This window comes from Salmo salar, chromosome ssa05, assembly GCF_905237065.1.
Source record: "Salmo salar chromosome ssa05, Ssal_v3.1, whole genome shotgun sequence".
Classification (NCBI taxonomy): domain Eukaryota; kingdom Metazoa; phylum Chordata; class Actinopteri; order Salmoniformes; family Salmonidae; genus Salmo; species Salmo salar.
In genome coordinates, this window is record NC_059446.1 from 52690704 (window position 1) to 52715357 (window position 24654).

Here is a 24654-nt window from a genome sequence, read left to right on the forward strand (position 1 = left end):
GAGACTAAGCGATGCAAACTGGCACGATGCCAACAGTGCTCTGAAACAGACTGAAGTCTCAGATGACATGCAGACAGAAATGAGACGCGTGTACGGCCCACTCACTGCTCGGGGACCACGTGACCGCACAGGTGCAAATGGGGCTGGGTGGATAGAGGACAGAGAGTTTCGGCAAGTAGGCTACAAGACTGTTGGAACAGTGTATCTGAGGGATGACTGAGGAAAAGATGGAATGATAGAGTGGATAGCGACGGAGTGTGAAAAGGTGGATCAATGAAAATCTGAAGCAGCCTAGACGCCTCATGTACAAAAGACAGGCAATCACATTGAGATTGCACACACTCACACACACACACACACACACACACACACACACACACACACACACACACACAACCCTGCATGCTCTCAACCATGTTTCAGCTGTCAACCCCCCCCACTCCCCCTCTTGCCTGAGATTGCAGGCATCTGATCACCCCCCCCCCCCCCTTTCCCTATTCTCTTGTCAGCATGTCCCCGAGGCCTTCTAGGTCCCACCTTCCCACCTACGACTTCATCCGACCAGCTACCACCCTAGCCTGCTCTCCCGATCAACGCTCACGCACGCACGCACACAGACACACAGACACACACGAGTAACACAACCCAACAATCTCTCCCTTATGACAGAAATACCTTAAGCACACACACATGTACAGTACATAACGCAACAATCAAACAATCTCTCCCTTATGACAAACATACATTCATAACATTGACACACACACACACACACACACACACACACACACACACACACACACACACACACACACACACACACAACTTCAGCTACACACACACACCTTGACTTCAGCGATGTGGTCCTGCGCACACACACACACACACACACACACACACACACACACACACACACACACACACACACACACACACACACACACACACACACCAACCCTCTCTTCTACACCACTGATTTATTTGCCTCCCCTGTTGGTCCGTCTGCATGGATCACTTGTAAGTATTTGAGAAAATAATTTTGCTAAGCTGATTGCTAAGGGGGGGGGGACAAATTAACGTTGCACAACTTAATAAAACCTTCTTGGGTCATGCTCTCCCTTATGTAATAGTGTGTATCTGAGTTGCCGAAATACCCCTCCCCCACCCGACACACACACAGCCCCCGCCTCACCCCATTTACCCATTCTGTTCTAATTGAGGGATCTTTTTTCGGAAGCTGTTATTGCTCTCATTTAATGATTCATTTTGTCGGGAAGCACTGAGCAATCTGGTGGGATAAGAGAGGTTGTGTGTGTGTGTGTGTGTGGGTGTGATTTTACAGTAACTGTAACATACAGTACGTGTGTGAGTGAGTCTAGACCAGAGTAGAACTTGAGTGAAATGAGGTATATGTGAAGGGAAGGAGGGTCTGTGGCTGCCTGTGGTTTTGTTTATTTGCAGGAAAGTAGGCTATATACTGTGTGTGAATTTTACAGTGAATATGTGATTTTGCGGGTGTATGTGTCTATGCATGTGTGCGTGTTTGTTTAAATACCCTTGTGGGTACCAGAAGTCCTCATAAGGATAGTAAAACAAGGAAGATTCTGACAAGTGGGGACATTGTGTCGGTTAGATTTAGGGTTAAGGTTACAATTAGGGTTAGGGGTTACGTTTAGGGTTAGGGTTACAATTAGGGTTAGGGGTTACGGTTAGGTTTAAGGGTTACGGTTAGGTTTAGGGTTAGGGGTTACGGTTAGGCATAGGGTTAAGGTTAGGGTTATGGTTAGGTTAAGGTTTGATTTACGGTTAGGGAAAATAGGATTTTGGATGGGAAGCAATTCTTTGGTCCCCACAAGGATAGCAATACAAAACTGTGTGTGTGTGTGTGTGACTGTATGAGTTTCTGAGTGCAGTGGGAGTGCACTAATGGACGCACACTTGAGCTGAAGTGCGCAGAGTAGCTGAAGTGCAGCCAAGTCTGGCTTCCAGTCCTGCTTGGAAGCTCTAATCCACTCTTCCTCATCTCCCTCTCCTTCTCTGTCTCTCCGTCTGCTCTCTCTCTCACACACACACACACACACACACACGTCTGCTCTCTCGCTCTCTCTCTCTCTCCTGAATCCTCTCCCAAATGACAAAAGATAATGGATCCATACGCCAACCCTGACCCCGATCTCCTCTTTCCTGTCCTCTGCAAGGCAATGGAGGGAACAGGGGAAAGGAGGACGACACACAGCAACAAGCGGTGGCCTTTACCATGCTCTCACTGCCTCAGGACACAGCCAAGGAGAGGTTAGGATAGCAACATGACTGAGCGTCTTACCTCTACGCACGGGGTGCATCTCAATAGACTCAAGTAGCATTGTCTGACATATTGGGATTATCTCAATAGTCTGAAGTAGCATCGTCTCCCAGCCTTCTCTCTTTTGTGTGTACTGATTAAAAAACAAAGGATAGGAGGGATCAAACGGTTTAAACCTGCTTTAATGTGTCCACCGAATGAAGGGGACGAGAGAAGGAGACTTAAACTATTGAGATGCACCCCATTGTCCAACAACTTTATGGTAGGTGTAGCTGTCAAGTCCTGCCAAGACCTCAGTCTGGATTAATCCTTAAAGCTCTCTGGTACACTCTTACTAAAAAGTTAGAACCATAAAAGGATATTCAGCTGTCCCTGTAGGAGAATCCTTTTTGGGTCCACGTAGAATCCTTTTTTACCAAAGGTTCTTCTTTAGTAGAACCACAAAGGTTCTCTTACAGGGACAGCTAAAGAACCATTTATGGTTCTTTTCTGGGTACATCAGACTGGATACAGAGCTGAACCTACCGCTATAACAGCCAACTATAGCCCTAGCCTGGCTGTCAATCAATGATGGATACACCTGTGGTCACAGGCAACTATAGCAACTATAGGCCCCAAACTCCCTGTGGAAATGTCAGTCGGATACAGCCAGAGACCAGAGACAACTCTAAGACCGGCATTTAGAGAGAAGAAAAGAGAGACGTTTATCACGCTAGTTTTAGTAATAAAAGAAGGACTGAAGGAGAGAAAGAAGGAGAGACGAAACGGGACATCAAAAGAGGATGAAAGGAGAGGGAATAATTGAGCGCGGGATGGGGAAATGAGTGGTAAAAGGGGTACTTTTGCGAGGAGGAATGAAAGTGACTGAAAGTGTGAAATAGAACAAGAGAGGAGAGACGTGAAGGGATTGAGTGACAGGAACTGGGTGTGTGAGAGAAGAAAAGCCCAATATACGAGAGAAAGGGAGTCAAAAGGAGAGAGCGGGAGAAAAAGGCTAGAGAGAGAAACACAGGGAGATGGGAGACAGAGAGAGAGAAAAAAGCCCAAGATAAAAAGAGAAACAAAGAGAGAACAAAAGAGAGAGGGAGAAACTGCACGGCCAAGCACGACTCCAACACCATCATTAAGATAGCAGATGACACAACAGTGGGAGGCCTGATCACCGACAACGACGAGACAGCCTATAGGGAGGAGGTCAGAGACCTGGCCGTGTGGTGACCAGGACAACAACCTCTCCCTCATCGTGATCAAGACAAAGGAGATGATTGTGGACTACAGGAAAAGGAGGACCGAGCACGCCGCCATTCTCATCGACGGGGCTGTAGTGAAGCAGTTGGGAGAGCTTCAAGTTACTTGGTGTCCACATCACCAACAAACTAGCATGGTCCAAGCATACCAAGTCAGTCGTGAAGAGGGTACCACAAAACCTATTCCCCCTCAGGAGACTGAAAAGATTTGGCATGGGTCCTCAGATCCTCAAAGGTTCTACAGCTGCACCATCGAGAGCATCCTGAGTGGTTGCATGGTATGGCAACTGCTCGGCCTCCAACCACAAGGCACTACCTGTATTTTTTTTTTTTTTTTTTAGTGCGTACAGAGGGTAGTGCGTACGGCCCAGTACATCACTGGGGCCAAGCTTCCTACCATCCAGGACCTCTATACCAGGCGGTGTCAGAGGAAGGCCCTAAAAATTGTCAAAGACTCCAGCCACCCTAGTCATGGACTGTTCTCTCTGCTACCGCACGGCAAGCAGTACCAGAGCACCAAGTCTAGGTCCAAGAGGCTTCTAAACAGCTTCTACCCCCAAGCCATAAGACTCCTGAACATCTAATCAAATGGATACCCAGACTATTTGCATTGCCCACCCCCACCCCACCCCCTCTTTTACGCCGCTGCTACTCTCTGTTATTACCTATGCATTGTCACATTAATAACTCTACCTACATGTACATATTACTTCAATTACCTTGACTAACCGGTGCCCCCGCACATTGACTCTGTACCGGTACCCCCTGTATATAGTCTCACTATTGTTATTTTTTTGCTGCTCTTTAATTTCTTGTTCCTTTTATTTCTTATTCTTATTCATATTTTTTAAACTGCATTGTTGGTTAGGGGCTTGAAAGTAAGCATTCCACTGTAAAGTCTACAGCTGTTCGGCGCATGTGACTAATACAATTTGATTTGATTTGAGCGAGCCAGACAGACAGACACAGAGAGAGACGCATGCAGAGAGGCTGAAACTGAGGGAGACAGACGTGTTGGGTTCATTCCTGTCTATCTGCTGGCTTTGAGTGCTGCCCTCCTCACACGGTCAGAATTGTAAACACTGGGCCCCGCGTCCTGACCTACAATCATCCCCACTGACACACAAATCCTGCTGGGCACCGCTAACCTCCCTCACCACCCCTTACTGCTACAGTCCCTACTAGGGTTAGAAAATTCCCCAAAATGTCTACTTTCTCCAGGTTGGAGAATTCCCTCAGAGTTGAATTCCATGCCGATTCCAGAAATCCTTCAAAGAGGAAAAACCAGCGAACTTTGGAAACATTTTGGGATTTTTGCAACTATACCCCTACCCCCAGTGAACATCCCCCCCCAATGTAGTACCATAGGCTGAACTTTGGCTTAGATACTGATCCAAGATCCAATTTGTGCCCTTCTCCCCAGGTGCATAAAACTGTTTCTGAGGGCAACTTGTACCTGGAGTGACTCAGCTGACCACCAACAGCCAAATCCATCAACTGTATGAGCGGAAGTGGGCTACATACAGGTGTACATGAATAGCCAGTAACCATTAGCATAACAAGCAGACTGTAACGGTTCTCAGCCCTGGTCTCCTCCTCTCATATCCACCTGTCAACGATGCGTCAAGGTTCTGTCAACGGTAACTACATTTCCCTTTGTGATACTGCCCTCTTCATCCCCCTTTAGAGCGGTTACCTGTCGTGCCACGAGGCTGCGGGAACCTTAGATAAGCTGATAGACGGCTCACACACACACACACTGATAGAAGGCCCAGACACACGCACACATACAGACACACTGTCTCTCATGTGTACACACACACACACACACACACTGATAGATGGATGGCCCAGATACACACACATGAACACACACGCACGCACACGCACACACACACACACACACACACACACACACACACACACACACACACACACACACACACACAGACAGCCTGACAGGCAGGTTGAGAGGGGTGGGACAGACGGGGACACGCCACCTCAAACTGGCCAAAGATGGGAGTGTCACCCACCCAGCCTCTACTCTCTCCCTCTCTCCCCTCCTTGCTCTTCCGCTTTCCTGACTCTCTCTCCCTCATCAATCGCTGCATACAGGGAGTTATGAAACATGAAACATGACCACCTAGAATTTCTACGCTCATTTGTTTGTTGTGGCTCTGAAATATGTCTTCCAGTGTACAGGATCTCCATATGTAGACTGAAGAGAGAATCCGTTTTTTAAATTTTTTTATGTAACATCCTTTTCTTACTTGATTTAAAAAATAAATTTAATACAAACATTAAAAAAAAAATGTATAAAGTAACACCATCCTCATGTCAGCAAATGGTTGATTATCCATATGCAAATATGACAGGTTCACGGCCATTACACTGTGTTCTCAATGGGGATTCCGCACCACACGGTCATCAAGAAGGACGAAAGACTGAACGGAAAACCATCAGTGAGTACATTATGTAAATGACGGTGATGCGTTGCAGAAAACCTCATTTCATCACACTGTACAATGAATACCAAGATAGGTTTATCATAACAACGATAAAGACCGGAAAAAGCCTAAACGGAACTCACAGGGTCGAGTTGCCTTACAGAAAACAATGTCAGCATTCTAAACATCAACACGCCGTAGGCCTTTATCACTAAATCAATCATAACGATGCAATGACATTCCACAAACGCTGCTGGAGAAATATAGAAATGATCATCTGATCTGAAAGTAAGTGTAAATAGAAGGTTTGTGACATTCCGTGCACAGTAAGGGGAGGTGTACAGTGCAATACAGAAGGCAACATTGCTGTGGCCGTATGACGGCAGGAGGAGAGAGCTGGGGTGAATACTGGAGGCAGAGAGTCAAACCTGGGTTCAAATACTATTCAAAATCATTTCAAATACTTTAGCTGGGGTTGATTGAGCTTGCCTGACACAATGGCACCAATGGAAGAGTAGCAAAATGGCAAAACCCCAAACCTCGCCCATCTGGCACTCCAGACAGACTAGCTCAAACTCTCTAAGTATTTGAACGATTTCAAAGTATTTAAACCCAGGTTTACTGAAGGCAGAGTGAATATGAGGGCTGTGCTAGGAGTCTACACACAGTGGGTCTGCTGCCTTGCCTGAGTGGAGCAGGCTGCCTGCAATTAAGGTGAAATCAGGGAGAAATCTGCACTGCCTTGATAATGAGTCTCGTCTGAATCATTAATGAGAAGCCGTTCCCCCGGGAACTAAACTCCCACTGAGCTCATCAGCCGCGCAGACGCATATGAGCACTCTCTCTCTCTCTCTCTCTCACACACACACACACACACACACACACACACACACACACACACACACACACACACACACACACACACACACACACACATACTGTATATGAGTGAGCGCACACACACACACACACACACATACTGTATATGGGTGAGCACACACACACACACGCATGTGAGCACTCTCTCTCTCTCTCACACACACACACACACACACACACACACACACACACACACACACATACTGTATATGAGTGAGCACACACACACACACACACACACACACACACACACACACACACACACACACACACACACACACACACACACACACATACTGTATATGGGTGAGCACACACACACACACACGCATGAGTGAGCACCCACACATGCATGTAAGCGCACACACACAGAGCTATACAGTATGTGCTCACATATACACAATACCACAGGAGGTTGGTGGCACCTTAATTGAGGAGGACGGGCTCGTGGTAATGGCTGGAGCGGAACAAGTGGAAAGATATCAAAACAAATGGTTTCTATGTGTTTGCTGCCATTCCATTAGTGCAGTTCCAGCAATTATTAAGAGCCAGCCTCCCTTCAGCAGCCATCTACTGCATAAAACACATTGACATGCACTCAAACAGACACACACGTACAGAGCCACACGCGTGTCCACAGACTCAAGCTCACCGACTCACTCATAGACAGACCAAGTTATTCCCCAAGCACCGACAACCTTTCATTGAACACGATAGCAATGTGTTATCAGCTGCTGCATGAGCCTTTGTGATTTATCCATGTAATGAAACGGGCTGTACAAATAAAATGTATTCTTTTTCATGTTCAAGAAAGAACGGGGACGGATATGTACCTATCTAAAATGAATAGCTCCCAAACCAACCCACGCGCAAGTAAAAGGGCGCGTCCGTAAGCATTTCACGGTAAAGTCTACACCAGTTGTATTCTGCGCACGTGACAAATTACATTTTGAATTGAATTCAGCCGAAGAGAGCTTGATGTGGAGCTTGAAATCGACTTGAAGGACATCGTTGCTAATATTTGAGTCACTCCCACTGAGACTCATCTCCTACAGACAAACAAGATGGCTCCCAATGGACATACATTTTCTGAACCACATACAATGGAACTATAACCACAAAATAAACTGCAAAAAAAGTAAATTAGACAGGACTCTGTATATCAGTGCAATGAGTTGTCTTACCACCATCACACACACACGCACACATCTACATTCACCAAATCCTCCAAAAAACAAAGACTTTTGGTGAGCGAACACAAGCCAAGTGGAAGGATAAATATTTGGTTTGGGGTGAAAATAGAGCCTTAACCATGGGGATTGACCACATCCACATCCAGCTTTTATTGGGCACAATACAATACCACCGAAAGATCTAGCACTCTCAGTGTCTCTTTTGACTTGTTGTTTCGTTGGAATATAGGCCTAGTTGCGGATGCCTGCCTATAACTCATTGTGCACCCAGTCAGTTAGCTGGATGGTTGGATCATGATGTATACAGAGAGCAACACAAAAGCAGGCCTCCTCCCCCTCTTCCCTCTTTACTTCCCCATCCACTCCCTCTCCTTCTCCCTTTGGCACCCCCCCCATCCAACCCTGGCAGGGTAGAGAGAGAAATGTAGAAAGAGATGTGCTTTCTCAGAGGATCCAACAGCGCTGAGGACAGAACCCCCCCCTTCCTTCCCTTGATTGTGGACGTTCCAAACTCGTAAAGTGTCTCAGCACACCAAGTCACAAGCTGTAAAAGGCATCACCAAAAGCATTTGACTCTTACCAAACAATGCCACACCTCCCCAAAGAGCCAATCCGCCCCAAGTCCAGCAAGTTTGAAAACAAAAAAAAACAACCACATCTACATTACTTTTCCCTCTCATCATTCCACCACCCCACCCCACGGGCCTCACCACCAAGAACATAGTGTTCTTCCATGGGTGGTGCTCCAAGGCACAGGCACAATGTGTGTGTTTGCGCGCATGTACGCATGCATGGTAGGAGCCAGCCCAGTCAGAGGGCGATGATGCGACGCTGCAGGAATGACGATCCACTTCGCCATATTTTGAAATGAGCAGAGTCCACGTCCTAAAGGCCTAGCCTCACTCACAACACTGCCTTTACAAACCTCTGCCTGAGAAAACTAGAGAAAAGGGGGTTTAGTGTGGTAAGTCTCAACATGGAAACCCTCCAAGTGAGTAACCCTATGTAGCTAGGGTTGCGTCCCAAATGGCACCCTATGCCCTACATAGTGTAGAACTTTTGATCAGAGCTCTATGGGACCTGGTCAAAAGTAGTGCACTAGATAGGGAATAGAGTGCCATTTCCAACATATTTCGAATGATACAGCTGGAGAGGGGATGGCTGTAAGGAAACGCATGCTGCTTATGGCACTCTGGGTAACTGGCAGAGGCAGGAGACTCCTAACGAGTAAGACATTTAACCTGAATTGGACCGTGCTAGGATAAACTTGAGGGGAGACGTAGAGAAGGAACGAGAGAACATATTGATATTGGTCAATAAAGACAGACAGTGTGGTATTATAAGTGTGGTTATCTGCGAGATAGAGACAGATAGAGACATTGGGAATATAATTGTGTAATTTCAAAGGAAAACACTATTGTTTTTCACATTAATGCCTGTTTGGCATTTTGTGAATTTGAATGCTTTGGTCATTTGCATGTACATTCCATCACTTCACTTAGAACTGTGTGTGTGTTTGTGACACAGTTTGTCTTCAATATTCAACGTTTGTCCGGGGGGGGATAAACGTCAAATTTCAATGGTTAATTTTAGGCATTAAGGGGACTCCCACGTGGTGCAGCGGTCTAAGGCACTGCATCGCAATGCTAGCTACGTCACTACAGATCCTGGTTCGATACTGGGCTGTGTCGCAGCCGCCCACGACCGGGAGACCCATGATGCGGGGCACAATTGGCCCAGCGTCGTTCGGGTTACAGGAGGGTTTGGCGCATGCACTCTGACACAGTGGCCAGGTGTACGGTGTTTCTCCTGACACATTGGTGCGGTTGGCTTCCGGGTTAAGCGAGCATTGTGTCAAGAAGCAGTGCGGTTTGGCATGGTCGTGTTTCGGAGGGCTCTCGACCTTCGCCTTTCCTGAGTCCGTACGGGAGTTGCAGAGATGGGACAAGACTGTAACTACTAATTAGATATCCCAAAATAGGGAGAATATTTTTTTTTGCCAATGATTCCGAATGGTTAAGGGAGGAGTTAAGGTTTGGGATAGTGTTAAAAATGAGTGCCTAGTAGGGTTGCAAAGGATCGGAAATTTTCCGGGGAATTTTGCTTAAATTCATCAAAAAAGTTAGCTTATAACAGTTAACATTTTTTGTGGGATACACATAAGGCAATTCTAGGTATTGTTGCATATTTTGGATAAACTATCCCCAATTCAAAACCCTCTGCATGCACAGTGCATTCTTCCATCACATGTACAGCTGATTCTCAAGATCTCACACACACTAATGAGATGCTATTGAGCCCACACTTCTACACTGTCTGAGCCAAGGACTACATGCTTTCTGGTAAGTTTTGATTACAATACTGGGTGGAGTGAATATATTTTATTTGCATTATGTTTTGTTAACTAGTAATTAGTAGCCTACAGCAAAGTGTGTTTAAATAATTTCTATCTTGTTAACAATTTCTGCTAGTTAGTTTTTGCTACCATGTGGGTTTTAGCTTGTTTGAGCCTGCTAACTGAGGAGTGTTAATCCACCTGTTTCCATACATATTTCATTTTAAAACATGTATCTTACAAAGGAGTTGTTTAATCTAACTGCTTAACTATTTATCTGTACATGGAATAGTAATAGTTTTTTTTTTAGTTTTTTATAATCTTTACAGGAAAATGGCACGGGCACTATCTGATGTGTGGAGACATTTCACTGCAGCTAATGTATAAGGAAAAGCTGTATACATTTGCAAATACTGTGCCAAATCATATGTGAAGAATGCAACAAAGATGCTGAATCGTCTGGCCAAGTGCATAAAGTTCCCTCAGCGCTCACAACAAGCAACCTCTGACAAAAGTCCCTCTACTACTATTTGAGGTGAAAATTATGAATCAGACACGTTATCGATTGCAACAGCACATGGTCCTCCTGAAATCAGAAGTTTTTTTGACTCAAGGGAGGAACGTAGTCAGAGAAATTCTGATGAATGTCTTGCTCAAGCTGTGTTTGCAACTGGTTCACCTCTGATGCTCACAGGTATTGGAAGAGATTTCTGAATGTTCTTTGACCAGCATACACGCCTCCAACCAGACATGCTTTATCTACTCATTTGCTGGATGCAGAGTTCAACAGAGTTGAAGTGAAGGTCAAGCCAATCATAGAGAAAGCAGACTGTATTGCAATAATCTCTGATGGGTGGTCGAATGTTTGTGGGCAAGGAATAATTAACTACACCATCTCCACCCCTCAACCAGTATTATATAAGAGCACAGACACAAGGGACAACAGACACACCGGTCTCTACATTGCAGATGAGCTGAAGGCAGTCATCAATGACCTTGGACCACAGAAGATATTTGCACTGGTGACAGACAATGCTGCGAACGTGAAGGCTGCTTGGTCCTACCCTCACATCACACCCATTGGCTGTGCTGCTCATGCATTGAATCTGCTCCTCAAGGACATTGTGGCACTGAAAACAATGGATACACTCTACAAGAGAATCAAGGAAATGGTTAGGTATGTGAAGGGTCATCAAGTTATAGCAGCAATATACCTCACCAAGCAAAATTAGAAGAATAAGAGCACCACATTGAAGCTGCCCAGCAACACCTTTTGGGGTGGTGTTGTTGTCATGTTTGACAGTCTCCTGGAGGGGAAGGAGACTCTCCAAGAAACGACCATATCAGTCTGCCGATATGGACAGTCCCATCAAGAGGATCCTCCTGGATGAAGTATTTTGGGAGAGAGTGGTAAGCAGCCTGAAACTCCTGAAACCTATAGCAGTAGCCATTGCATGGATTGAGGGAGACAATGTCATCCTGTCTGATGTTCTGACTCTGCTTGCAGATGTAAGAGAAGAAATCCATACTACCCTGCCCACTTCACTGTTGCTTCAAGCAGAGGAAACTGCAGTTCTGAAATACATCAAAAAGCGTGAAGACATCTGCCTGAAGCCAATACACACCGCAGCGTACATGTTGGACCACAAGTATGCTGGCAAGAGCATCCTGTCTGATACAGAGGTCAACAAGGCCTATGGTGTCATCACTACCGTGTCTTGCCACCTTGGCCTGGATGAGGGCAAGGTTCTTGGTGCCAACATATCTCATCAGCCGCCTGGTGGAAGGGACTTTGTGGATCTGAGGCTCTTTCCCCTGTTGCCTCCATCATCCTCCAAATTCCACCAACATCAGCCGCCTCAGAGTGCAACTGGTCCTTGTTTGGGAACACACACCAAAGCCCGCAACAGGCTGACCAATACAAGGGTTGAAAAATTGGTGGCCATCAGGGAAAATTTGAGGCTTTTTGAGCCTGACAACGAGCCATCCTCAACAAGGTTGGAAAGTAACAGTGAAGATGAGGCCTCAGAGTCCAGGGAGAAGACATGGAAGCCTGAGAGGAAGATAACCAAAGCTTTAGTTTCTAGACTATAATTTTACAGATGTTGAAAACGTTTTTGGGAGATGCGATGGATCATTGGGGATCATTCAATATTCCCTTTCTTTTGTTGTTCAGTGAAATCATCCCATGTGAAGAGTCAACTCATTTAATTAAAGTTCAATTCGTAACTAAAACATTTTTTTATTTCTATTGGAAGGATTTAATCATTTGCAATTATGTCTACTTATGATAAGGTAAAAGGTTTATGTTTCTGTCTCCATATGATATGGTAAATATATGCAATGCAAAAAACATCTACATTTAAATGGTATTAATATTCATTTGCATATATTTCCGTTAATTCCCATATATTCCCGTTAATTCCCATATATTCCCGTTAATTCCCACAGAAAGTTTCCATCTCTGAATATTCCCCAAAATATTCCCCAACTCTAGTGCCTAGTACTGTGATTGAACACGCGACCCTCGGTGCTCGCCTACTTGATGGTAATAGCGCTCACCATTGCCCCTAGTGGACGGTTTTGAAAGCATCTCCCGACGTCATGGGGATCTGGACGAATGTCAAATATCGCCTTGGATCTGGAGTGACCTGGCTGGTGTGTGCATGCATGTACATAACAGAGAGCGTGTGCCAAGAGAGAGATACTGTATAAGGTTGTATCATCTGTGCTCTCATTGTGTGCGTCACTCTCTGTGTCTCTCTCAAATTATCCAATTCCCCTGAGCCAAAAGAGAGGATAAAATATGAATCAGCTGAAGTCTAGGATGGTTTCCAGTCTTGCACCCTCAGACTACCCACCCTCAACACGGACGCACACACACAAACACACACATTCATGCGCACACACTCACGCACAAACTCACACACACAATCAAGAGTTATCAGTCTCCTTTCCATGCTAAGCTTTTACACACAAAGTCACAGACATACCCTCTCACACACAGAGACAGCCATATCCCTCTTATTTCCCAACTTGTTTCTCTCCCTCTTCTGCTAAGGCCCGTGTGTACTGACAGTAATATGAGTGTCTGTACATCTCTCCACAGATGTTGGCACACATGTCAATGTCACGTTTGTAGAAATCAATAACTAAACAGATATTATCCAATTGACTTCATCCCCTTTATGAGTAATGACTGTATCGTAACACTGTAATATGATTGTGTGATTGTCAGCGGACACCAGGGTCGTGTTCATTGGGGCAGGCAACGGAAAATGTTCTACAACGTTTTGCAACAGAAACCTAAAATGAGTCCCTCCCTGTTTCAGTCACTTTCGTTAATTTGATGCCTAATGAATACAACCCTGTCAATCCAAAATGTTAAACGAACAGCCCAAACTCAATCAGATGTCTTCGCTCTCCATCTTCTCCTCTCCCTCTCCCTCTCCTCCTGTCTCTTTCTATTTCCCCCTTTTCTTCTCTCCACTCTCTCTCTGATTTGGCTGATTTCTGTCAAGCTAGCTAGCTAGCTAGCGGTTGACCCTATGCCCTCTTGGTCCGCCGTTACCTAAAGACACATTATAAATAACAGTCTGGCCACTTCAGATTAGAGCGTCTGACTGACGCACACGCTCCGACCTGCCTCGCGATCCCTTGGCATCTGACTGCCTGCAGCGTGCTTACACACACACACACACACACACACACACACACACACACACACACACACACACACACACACACACACACACACACTCCCTTGAACTAAATGAAGTTAGTAGCCCCTGCAGGCATTACACACACAAGCACCGTTAAAACACACCGTTATGGACATTAGGAAGTCAGCGGCAGGGCTGCGCACCATTCTCTGCAGTGACACGCTGTCACACCAATCAGAGGGGACAAACACACATGTCTATAGAATGAGACAACCCCTCCCCCTGCAGTATCCCCCACAAAGACACACCGCCACCGCTCACTGTTGACCCTTTGTTGTGCGTATGTCCTGCGTGTGCTTGCCCTCATACGTGCGCGTGTGTGTGTTCGTTTCTATGCATGTGTGTGTTTGCGTACGCGCATGTGCGTGTGCGCGCGGCCAACACCACAAAAGCATCACAAAGCCCACGCACTACAGTAGCCTCCTCGAAGGACATGATTAGGTTCAGGCCAGGGCCTCAGATTCCAGCCTTCCTAGAAATCAGAAGAGCAGGTATTTATAGTCAGCAGTTGGTTGTTGGCAGTACCGTCTAGGACCAAGAGGGAATCCAGTGTCCATTCCAGACCAAGAGAGAGAGAGAGAGGAACTGGAAGCTTAAAAGACTACCTGCTTTTGGACCAGATTAGAACTACTACACACAGACCTCTCTTCATAGCCGTCTGCCTGGGCCTCTCCGTTTAGCCTCCCCCTCCCCCTCTCATCCTCCTCCGCAAACCATACCATTTCACTTCATTTCATCAGCGGGCTTACCAATATTTTGGTCTTTTATCTTTTTTTCCTTCTCCCGCAAACAAAACAAATAACAAACTTGTTCCCACATCAAATGCTTTTCGCCTATTGATTGAAATGGGAATGTAGCGTATGATGCAAGCAGCCTTATCCAACTCTCACACTCGCGCGCACATTACGAATAATTAGGGGGCCTGATATGATTGTGTAAGTATGCGAATGTGTACGGGGAGGGCAGGGAGATAGCATCAACAAACAACTGACTCATAATTTGGACTGTGCTGCGAGTCTGCGACAGTACTCAATACATTACTCGTTAAACCCCTGCACAGTCCATCATTTAAAGTGATTATTGACTATACCATACGTTTTTATTACCTACAAACGGCTGCTGTACGGACGATGGGGTTGTGTCGCATTAAACACTGTCTCCTCAGGCCTGAGTAGGCGAGTGCTTCCTCTAAGTGTATGTTTTCATTACCTACCGCGTCTCTCAATGAAACCAGGCCAGGGCTATTACTGCGATTACGTCTTGCTTTAAAACAACTTTCCTAAACACCTTCATTACCTGGGATGGACCGCACCTCTAGCCTCGCACCGTTCATAATAAACCTGGGTTCATAATAAACCTGGGTTCATAATAAACCTGGCCCTCAGACTTCCTCAATCTTCCAGGGAGTCAAAACCCCCTAATTTTCCCGTTTCGTAACTGTCGGTCTCGCTGACTGGGTGACACTAGCGCTAAAGATAAAGCTGGGCTGTCACTTAGCGGTTAGAGTCTGTTAGCTTTGTCAATATGTTACTATTCCCTCTGCTAAAATGTACTGGAATGCAGCCCTAGGACAAGTGAACTGGAACAACGTTCCGTTGTTATCTGGCAAATATTGTATATCTAATAAGGTGAAAGAAGTATCATACAAACTCATTCATAGAATCTACCCTGTAAAGACCTTTATTATACACCGATTTAAAATGGCTATTGATAACAAATGTGTATTTTGTGGTTGTGACCCAGAGACTCTTGACCATTTATTTTGGGACTGCTCTTATGTCAGAAGATTTTGGTGTGAGTTAGAAGATTATATTTTAAAAGAAACGACTATTAATGTTAATCTGAGGGACTCTGATATTATGTTTTATTTTGATCCAAATGATATGGACCCTGAATGAACTTTCACTGTTAATTTGTTTATCTTTCGTGGAAGATTCTTCATCCATAAAATGAAGAACAAACCCCTCTTCACATTATTTGAGATAGAATTGAAATATTATTTTGAAATGATCAGTAAATGTAAAAACAAAAAAGCAATACGCACCATAAAAGTATGTAACAAATTGAAAATGAATCTTGATATGTAGTACCCCTGTCTCTTAGGTTTATGTACTCTTGTTTATATATTTAATTTTTTTTGTATTTGTTGTGTATTTGTTGTCTTCATAATTTGAAAAAAAAAGATTTACAAAAAATAAAGAGTCTGTTAGCATGGTTAGCGTCTGTTAGCGGTGCCACTGCCGTCGAGGTACAGGGCAGGGATAACAAGGGCTAAGCCACCTGCAGACACACCTTAGCAGCGCTCACTTAAATGGGCTGGACTTAAGAGTTAAGAGTCAGTCAGGCGCTTGGTGATTAAGGCTAAGCAGACTAAAGGTCTGAACTCGACATACGCCTCAACTCGTGACTACCTAGGTGCACCCTACTCCCTATACAGTGCACTGCTTTTGACCAGGGCGCCATTTGGGACACGCCCGCGGTCTCTTTTAGAACCAGACTACAGCAGGTGTTTATGTGAAGACGACCGAACTCCACATGGGGAGACATACAGATCATAAAGACAAAGTCGCATTGAAATGGAAAAGCAACACTTAAAAAAATCCCCAGGCCTCCAAGAATTTCTCACATGTACACCAATAAAGTGTTTGTTTCATTACCATGAGCCTGGTTGTGAAAGACTAAACGGACGCTTGCCAAGAATGAAATACCTGGTAGGTGATGAACCGGCATGTGCGATTTTCACTCTTTTATGGGGTGGTATTAGTGTAGTTCTGAATACTCTGTCTACGTGTTCTGGTGTTGATTACTGGCTGTGGTCCTTTCAAAGCTGCTTTTTTTGGGGTCGTGTTCAAGGCTAGCTTTGTTGAACATTGCAATGTCATGAATAGAGCCCACATTATTGCTGATTCTACATGTCAGAGAGGCATGTTTGTTCTACGTAAGATCTGAACACTCCACGACGTTGTGCCCTGCTTAACGCGCCCCTTGTGATACCCTGACCTAACCATGTCCAGTCACAATAAGTAGTGAGCAATCAAACTAGCCCTGATGATTTTCTCATATTTGGAGGATCTCACCGTTCAATTGTGAGGGTAAAACCATCACAACATAGCCTACATGCACAGTGGATGGGTTTTTATGTATATTCTATTCACATACTGTCCATAATGGGGCGGCAGGTAGCCTAGTGGTTAGAGCATTGGACTAGTCATTGAAAGTAAGAATTTGTTCTTAATTGACCTGCCTAGTTAAATAAAGGTTAAAAAAAGTATAATAATAATATGTCTATACACGCCATCATATACATATACACTGAGTGTACAAAACATTAGGAACACCTTCCTGATATTGATTGTACCCTTTTTTGCCCTCAGAACAGCCTCAATTCGTCAGGGCATGGACTCTACAAGGTGTCGAAAGTGTTCCACAGAGATGCTGTCCCCATGTTGACTCCAATTCTTCCCACAGTTGTATGAAGTTGGCTGGATGTTATTTGGGTGGTGGATCATTCTTGATACACACAGGAAACTGTTGAGTGTGAAAAACCCAGCAGCATTGCAGTTCTTGACACCCTCGGTGCTACCATAACTACTACCATACCCCGTTCAAAGGCACTTAAATATTTTGTCTTGCGCATTCACCCTCTGAATGGCACACATGCACAATCCATGTCTCAATTGTCTCAAGACTTAAAAATCCTTCTTTAACCTGTCTCCTCCCCTTCATCTACACTGATTGAAGTGGATTTAACAAGTGACATCAATAAGGGATCTTAGCTTTCACCTGGATTCACCTGGTCTGTCTATGTCATGGAAAGAGCAGGTGTTCTTAATGTTTTGTAAACTCTGTGTATTTTCCGGACTCTGACATTGCTCGTCCTGATATTTCTTCTTTTTTTGGATTTGTATGTGGGGTTTTTTTGTATTGTAAGGTATTACTTCACTGTCGGAGTTGGAAACACGAGCATTTGGCTGCACCTGCAAAATATGTGTGCACGGCCAATAAAATTTGATTTGATACGATCACACAGACAGAAAAAGAGATCATGACAGTAGCTTTCAAAACAGCCTCTTAGGAGGGAACCAACAGGAATGACTGACAGCGGAGAGGGGCGGGGATACTACAGTCAATCCCACTGCATGCACGACAACGGTTCAAACTGCTGTGAATTTCACAAAGGTTCTAAAAGGGTTCTTCTGGTCTACAGGGACGAAGGTTCTACATGGAACATTTTGGAACCTTTTTCATACAAAATGTTTCTTTGGAAACTTGTGTCTACGAATGAAAGGATTCCAGAAGTGTTCTTCGTTGGGTGAAACCGTTATATCTGGAATCATAAAGGGTTCTTCTACAGGGACAAGTGTTGTGGTGTGGGTTTATAAACGCTCCCACCTGTGACCTCATCATGTCTCGCCCTCAAGATCTCCTCTCTGAGAGGTACGATATCAACAGCCACACTTGTGCCTCAAACGTTCCTTGTTACTTTGGGATTTTATGTTCTTAACATTAGCTTGTGTTAATGAAGAACAGCGATAGGAGTGAGACGGTATAATAATGAGGCTGATACAGTAAAATGGGCAGACATCCAGGAGAGGCTGCTCTAGGCTGCTGGCGAGTCAAGTGGTAGTCTGTGTGTGTGTGTGTGTGTGTGTGTGTGTGTGTGTGTGTGTGTGTGTGTGGTGTGTGTGTCTGGAGAAAAGCCCCTTTCGAATAGCCTACCCCCTGGGCACAGACGTCAATTCAACGTCAATTCCATGTCGGTTCTATGTAATTTAATTGAAATGACATGGAAACAACATTGATTCAACCAAGTGCCCAGTGGGTATTTACACTATTGACAGCTGACCAGTTACAACTACATGTGTCTCTCAAGTGACACCTTAAAAAGAGAGTATACAGTAGGTGTACAACAAATATTTGAAGTGAAAATTGATTTTTATTGGCTATATGCCTCTGTCTAGGGCCTATTTCTCTGTCTCACACACATAGAGATAGTGTGAGAGAGAAAAGAAGGAGAGGGAGAGAGAGAGAGGAGAGAAACCAAAGGAACCAATATAAAAATGCAAGCCATGTGTGCATTTTCATGATCATAGGCTTTGGAATGGGGGCGGTTACGCATTTACTGTATACATGTAGCCAAACCAAAGATGGATTTATAAAGGTATGCACAATGATTTTCCAACCTCTACCCAGCTCCAGTCCATTTTGCTGTCAATGGTAGGCTACAGTAATTTATTGATCAGTGCCATTGACGAGAGGGATAATTACATGGCACCATTCATGCGTAACGACTCTAAAGTGTGACATGTGGCAATGTAATATACACTATATGTGCAATAATGTAGCCTATAGCCCAGGAATAGCCTACCCAATGTTGTCTTGACTGAGACTTCTGGTGTGTTTAATATCGACATAAAGTATTTTATATTATAAAAATGCGCTTACCTTCCATCCAGCTGAACTATTACTGTCGCCCTTATCCTTGAAATAGGGAACATAGCGGACCATCCAATCATAGACCTGTGAAAGCGTGAGTCTTTTTTCAGGGGTGCTTTCAATGGCTCGTGTGATAAGGTCCGCGTACGACTGGTTACCCCATGCGTTCCGCCGCGAGGATTTGGCTTTGCGCAATTGTCCAGTCACATCAAGTGCCGCGCTGGCCAAGCATGGGTGCGTCGCCCGGATGGGAGCCGGGGCGACTGCTGGATGCTTCAGCTCCGTCGGAGTGCCACCCATTCTCCCCGCTCTGCAAGCTGAAACGGCTAGAATGTCATCTGGTTCCACCTTGATGGTGGTCAGTGGAAGACCCCCATTGACCTCCTGTACTTCGGGAAAATCCTCCGGACACGGCAGTGGCCAAGTGCACGAGCGAGGCCGGCTTTGAGGCTCGAAATCCGAATCGATATCAACCTGATGAGCCAATTCGTCGTCCTCCATCATCAACATTTATCCTGTTGTGAAGGAATAACCGGGTTAGAAAGAAATACAATACCTCCACAATTCCCGTATTGTCTCCAATACTAGGCCTACTTCAAGCCGAAATCCGTCTCGTGACGTGATATTACAGTCTGATTCAATAAAGTAACGATCAAATCTCAGAGAAGCCGGCTGCTGTGGAGATGGATGATTTTGAATGGCTCGTCTGCAGTAGGCTATCACCGACCCGCATGTAACGATAAGAGTAGCAATAATAGTAACAATAATCGTTCTCCCATTTTACCTGAAATAAAACATGTTAAATTGTGGAAATTATGAATTGCCTACATCTCCAGCAGCTAGAGTCAATCCAAATGCATGACAATGTCAGTTAATCCGGCTGCAGCAACAGATGATACCTCATATAACGAGAATAGAGATGAAGAGAGCCGTCGAAAGAATCCGACAAAACATAGACAAGAATAATTTTCAATCAACAGGATTGTGCAGACAGCACAGACAAGCGACGATGTGTGATTATCGTAAATTATTAAATATTCCAGTCTTCACGGAATAGGCTGGCAAATGCAAGTCCATTCACAGACACACACAAACGATTCCGAATTCAATTGCAATGATACTTTTTAAAAAATCGGGTCGCATGTGTCTTTTTAAAAAGCGACACACTTCCAGACATTGCACAGTCCAGCATCAGTCTGTTCTTGTCCACTTGATAAATAATTTTATCACACGTCTTGCTCGCCTCTAGTATTTCTAACATGTAGTCTATCTCGAATCTCCTTTTCTTACTCTCAGATCCCCTCACATGTCCTCATTTAATAAAACTCGTTTCGTAAATGTGAACTGATGACGCGCTGACGCTGTGGTGTGGAATAGATGCTCCCATTGGATGGCGCGCACATTGCTCCCAGAACATGTTTAGAACACCCCGGCCCGAACTCTCTCACATATCATATCAACCCCATCATAAAGCTGTATGTTGTTGCAACGTGAAAATGTTGCAACATGAAAAATATGCATAATGTTCTTAATCTCTGGAAAAGCGGCTGCTGCGCGTTTTAATGCGACATTTGGTCTCCAGATTCCAATTAGCCTAACTTTCACTCTTATTAAGAGAATTTGGTGAAGATATACTCTCTTAATGTCCTTATGATCAGTCTTGGAGAATCAGTTGATAATCTCCTTTTGGCGGCACGGTGTCCAAAAAGACCCACTGATGTGCAAAGCGTCTCTGGTGGTGCACCAGAACAGGGGGAGTGTAGTTTTCTACCACAATTAGATAGATTTAGTTCAGATTAACATAGATTAGGTAACCCCAGATTCTAATCCGATATGAGTGAGGAAAAAAAGAAAATAGCTACATGCTGTTCAATTATCTCTGCTCTGTTCCCTCCATCACCGGAAAAAAATGTAGGCGTAGCACATCATTTTCTAAAATCGCTTTTGCCAAGCTTCGATGCGTTACAGCAGCCTGGTTCTTTCTACACTGCAGACATGACTGTTGAAAATGTCAGACTCCCGGTGGCAGCCCCTGTTTGACCCGTGTGTGTAACTACCAGATTGCTACATTGACCGAGGGGATTCCGCCCACTGTATGGCGCCGCCTCCTCATGTGTCAAAATTGACATCTGGGCGGGCACATTGCTCAGGTGCTTAGACGCGATTGGCTACAGCAGTTCAGACCACGTTGTCCATTGGCTGATTATATTGCAGAAGGAGTTAATTCAGATGAATAATGTAATCAATGTAGTGTCCTTTATTTTGACTGAGAATTTATTGGTGGTCAGTCTGCATCACATATTTGTCATTGACAGTAATAGTCAAGGGTGAACAAAAGCAAAGAGTCGTCACAGACGGGGTATTTAGACACCGTGTTATTCACTCCCATTGTCTAACTCAAAACATATGGGTCAGTGGTTTTTGAAAAACAGACACTAGCCCTATAAACTACATAAAACTAGAAAAGTAAAAATAGACATAGGGGGCTGCCTAGCCCATATTGCATTTTTTAACCACACAGGAATGGAAAACATATACCCAAACGCTGCGCTACATATCTGACCCATACTGTACTTTTCACCAAATAAATAAAACTTGCTTTACAATCCTATTACACAGTTATTACACACATGGACACATCTAATTTACTGTACATGGGTTGCTCATTAATACAGTGTTCAAAAGAAACCCGGATAGATTCAGGATTAGGGCAGTGACTTTTAAGTATTTGTTTTTAAATGTTTTTCATTCGTGAGGAATAAAATGTAATCTTCCATCTTGAAATTGTTTGGGGTGGACCTGCATGTTGGCTTGCTGCCCATTGTCTAGTGAAGTAACCAAGCCAGGATCAGGTGAGTAGTTGGGCAATTTCGTGGCCATTACGGAATGTCTGCACGCACCAGTTATGAGATAGGTAGGCCTACACTACCAACCCACAGTCATTGGCACACACACACACACACACACACACACACACACACACACACACACACACACACACAAACCTGTGAATTACTTCACATTGCATTATTTGTTCTGCAAAAGGGGTTGTCAATGTTCTACATTATTTGACCCATGGTTGAAGTTTTTGGCAGAAGCTTTTGTTCTGAGGACAATACTAGATGGTGGATCAAATAGCATTGTTTACTTGAGGGACTGACAGCACACACAAAAAACAATGCGCGCTCACATATTCCTTGAGTGATATAAGTGGCCACAAAGATCCCAAACCTCAAAAACATCTATTTAAAGAACAAGCTGAGATTGTCTACCATGTCCCCACCCATTACACCTACTACAGTAAGTGCATTTAAAGTTGCACAATATGACTACAAAATGCAGTAAAGTCACAGTTGTGAAATTGTACATGTCAAATTCAGCACGTGTGAGTTGGAAGAATGTGTCATAGTGTGTCATGGTATGACCATGGTATGACCGATAAATATATCGCTTGAGAAACCCTTCACAGAACAATGCAAACTGGCTCTAACCAGAATAGAAAGATGAGTGGGAGGCCCCGGTGCACAACTGAGCAAGAGGAGAAGTACATTAGAGTATCTAGTTTGAGAAACAGACGCCTCACAAGTCCTCAACTGGCAGCTTCATTAAATAGTACCCGCAAAACACCAGTCTCAACGTCAACAGTGAAGAGGCGACTCAGGGATGCTGGCCTTTCTAGGCAGAGTTCCTCTGTCCAGTGTTCTTTTGCCCATCTTAATATTTTATTTTTAGTGGTCAGTCTGAGATATGGCTTTTCTTTGCAACTCTGTCTAGAAGGCCAGCATCCCAGAGTCACCTCTTCAATGTTGAAGTTGAGACTGGTGTTTTGCGGGTACTATTTAATGAAGCTGCCAGTTGAGGACTTGTGAGGCGTCTGTTTCTCAAACTAGATACTCTAATGTACTTCTCCTCTTGCTCAAGTGTGCACTGGAGCCTCCCACTCCTCTTTCTATTCTGGTTAGGGCCAGTTTGCGCTGTTCTGTGAAGGGAGTAGTACACAGCGTTGTACGAGATCTTCAGTTTCTTGGCAATTTCTCGCATGGAATAGCCTTCATTTCTCAGAACAAGAATAGACTGACGAGTTTCAGAACAAAGTTTCTGGCTATTTTGAGCCTGTAATCGAACCCACAACTGCTCCAGATACTCAACTAGTCTAAAGAAGGCCAGTTGTATTGCTTCTTTAATCAGGACAACCATTTTCAGCTGTGCTAACATAATTGCAAAAGGGTTTTCTAATGATCAATTAGCCTTTTAAAATGCCAAACTTGGATTAGCTAACACAACGTGCCATTGAAACACAGGAGTGATGGTTGCTGATAATGGGCCTCTGTACTCCTATGTATTCCATAAACAATCAGCCGTTTCCAGCTACAATAGTCATTTAAAACATTAACAATGTCTACACTGTAATTCTGATCAATTTCATGTTATTTTCATGGACAAAAAATGTGCTTTTCTTTCAAAAACAAGGACATTTCTAAGCAACCCCAAACTTTTTAACGGTTGTATACTTCCATAAATATTTTGAACTGGTACTGGTCTACCTTCAGACGAGTCTTATGGGGGTCCTAGAGAAAATCAACCAACGTGTTTGTGAGAGTCTCACCTTTCCATAGAGGGGTCATATTAGTGTTTAGGCCAAACCGTTCGGACGCTACAGATGTTTTTGTGAGAAGACCGATTTTCAGGATGTTTCCTGGTCTGACAAATACCACACTAGCTCTGCCACCTTTCACAGCAGATGATGAAGGCCGACATCAACGGATGTGGTTGATTGACATGCAGCCCATGCAAAAAAAAAGATACTGTATCTCTTGCTTAACAGACAGATTTTTATTACGATGCTAGTTAGATTTTTGCGGGGGGGTCTTCACACTCTTCACAGAAACAGAAAAGTTACAATTTCCAAGTTATGGAGTTTCGGCCAGCATTGCATAACATGTCTCACAACAAGAACTCCTACTGAGACAGAGAACATATAAAAATAAAAAACTAATCAGAGGTGATGAGAGACAGTGGACCCAATCCATAGGCTTGGAAGAGGATCACACCTCAGGAGGGAGAAGAGGGGAGGCGAGGAAGAGGTGGAGAGA

At 44.4% G+C, this 24654-nt stretch overlaps 1 protein-coding gene across 2 annotated transcripts in view; it reads right to left on the reverse strand.

Annotated features, from left to right (window-relative positions):
- The window catches only part of LOC106605103 (forkhead box protein O6), a 37600-nt gene extending 16018 nt beyond the window's left edge, over positions 1 to 21582 (reverse strand). The window contains exons 1-2 of one of the 2 annotated variants that reach the window (XM_014200416.2): positions 20390 to 21582; positions 19571 to 20076 (exon numbers count right to left, since the gene is read on the reverse strand). In XM_014200416.2, coding sequence (XP_014055891.1) covers positions 19571 to 20071 — 501 coding nt within the window. In that variant the 5' untranslated portion in view covers positions 20072 to 20076; positions 20390 to 21582. Of the gene's footprint in view, positions 1 to 19570 lie in introns of both variants that reach the window. The other variant, XM_014200413.2, reaches the window with a different exon arrangement.
- Between the last annotated feature and the right edge of the window lie 3072 nt (positions 21583 to 24654).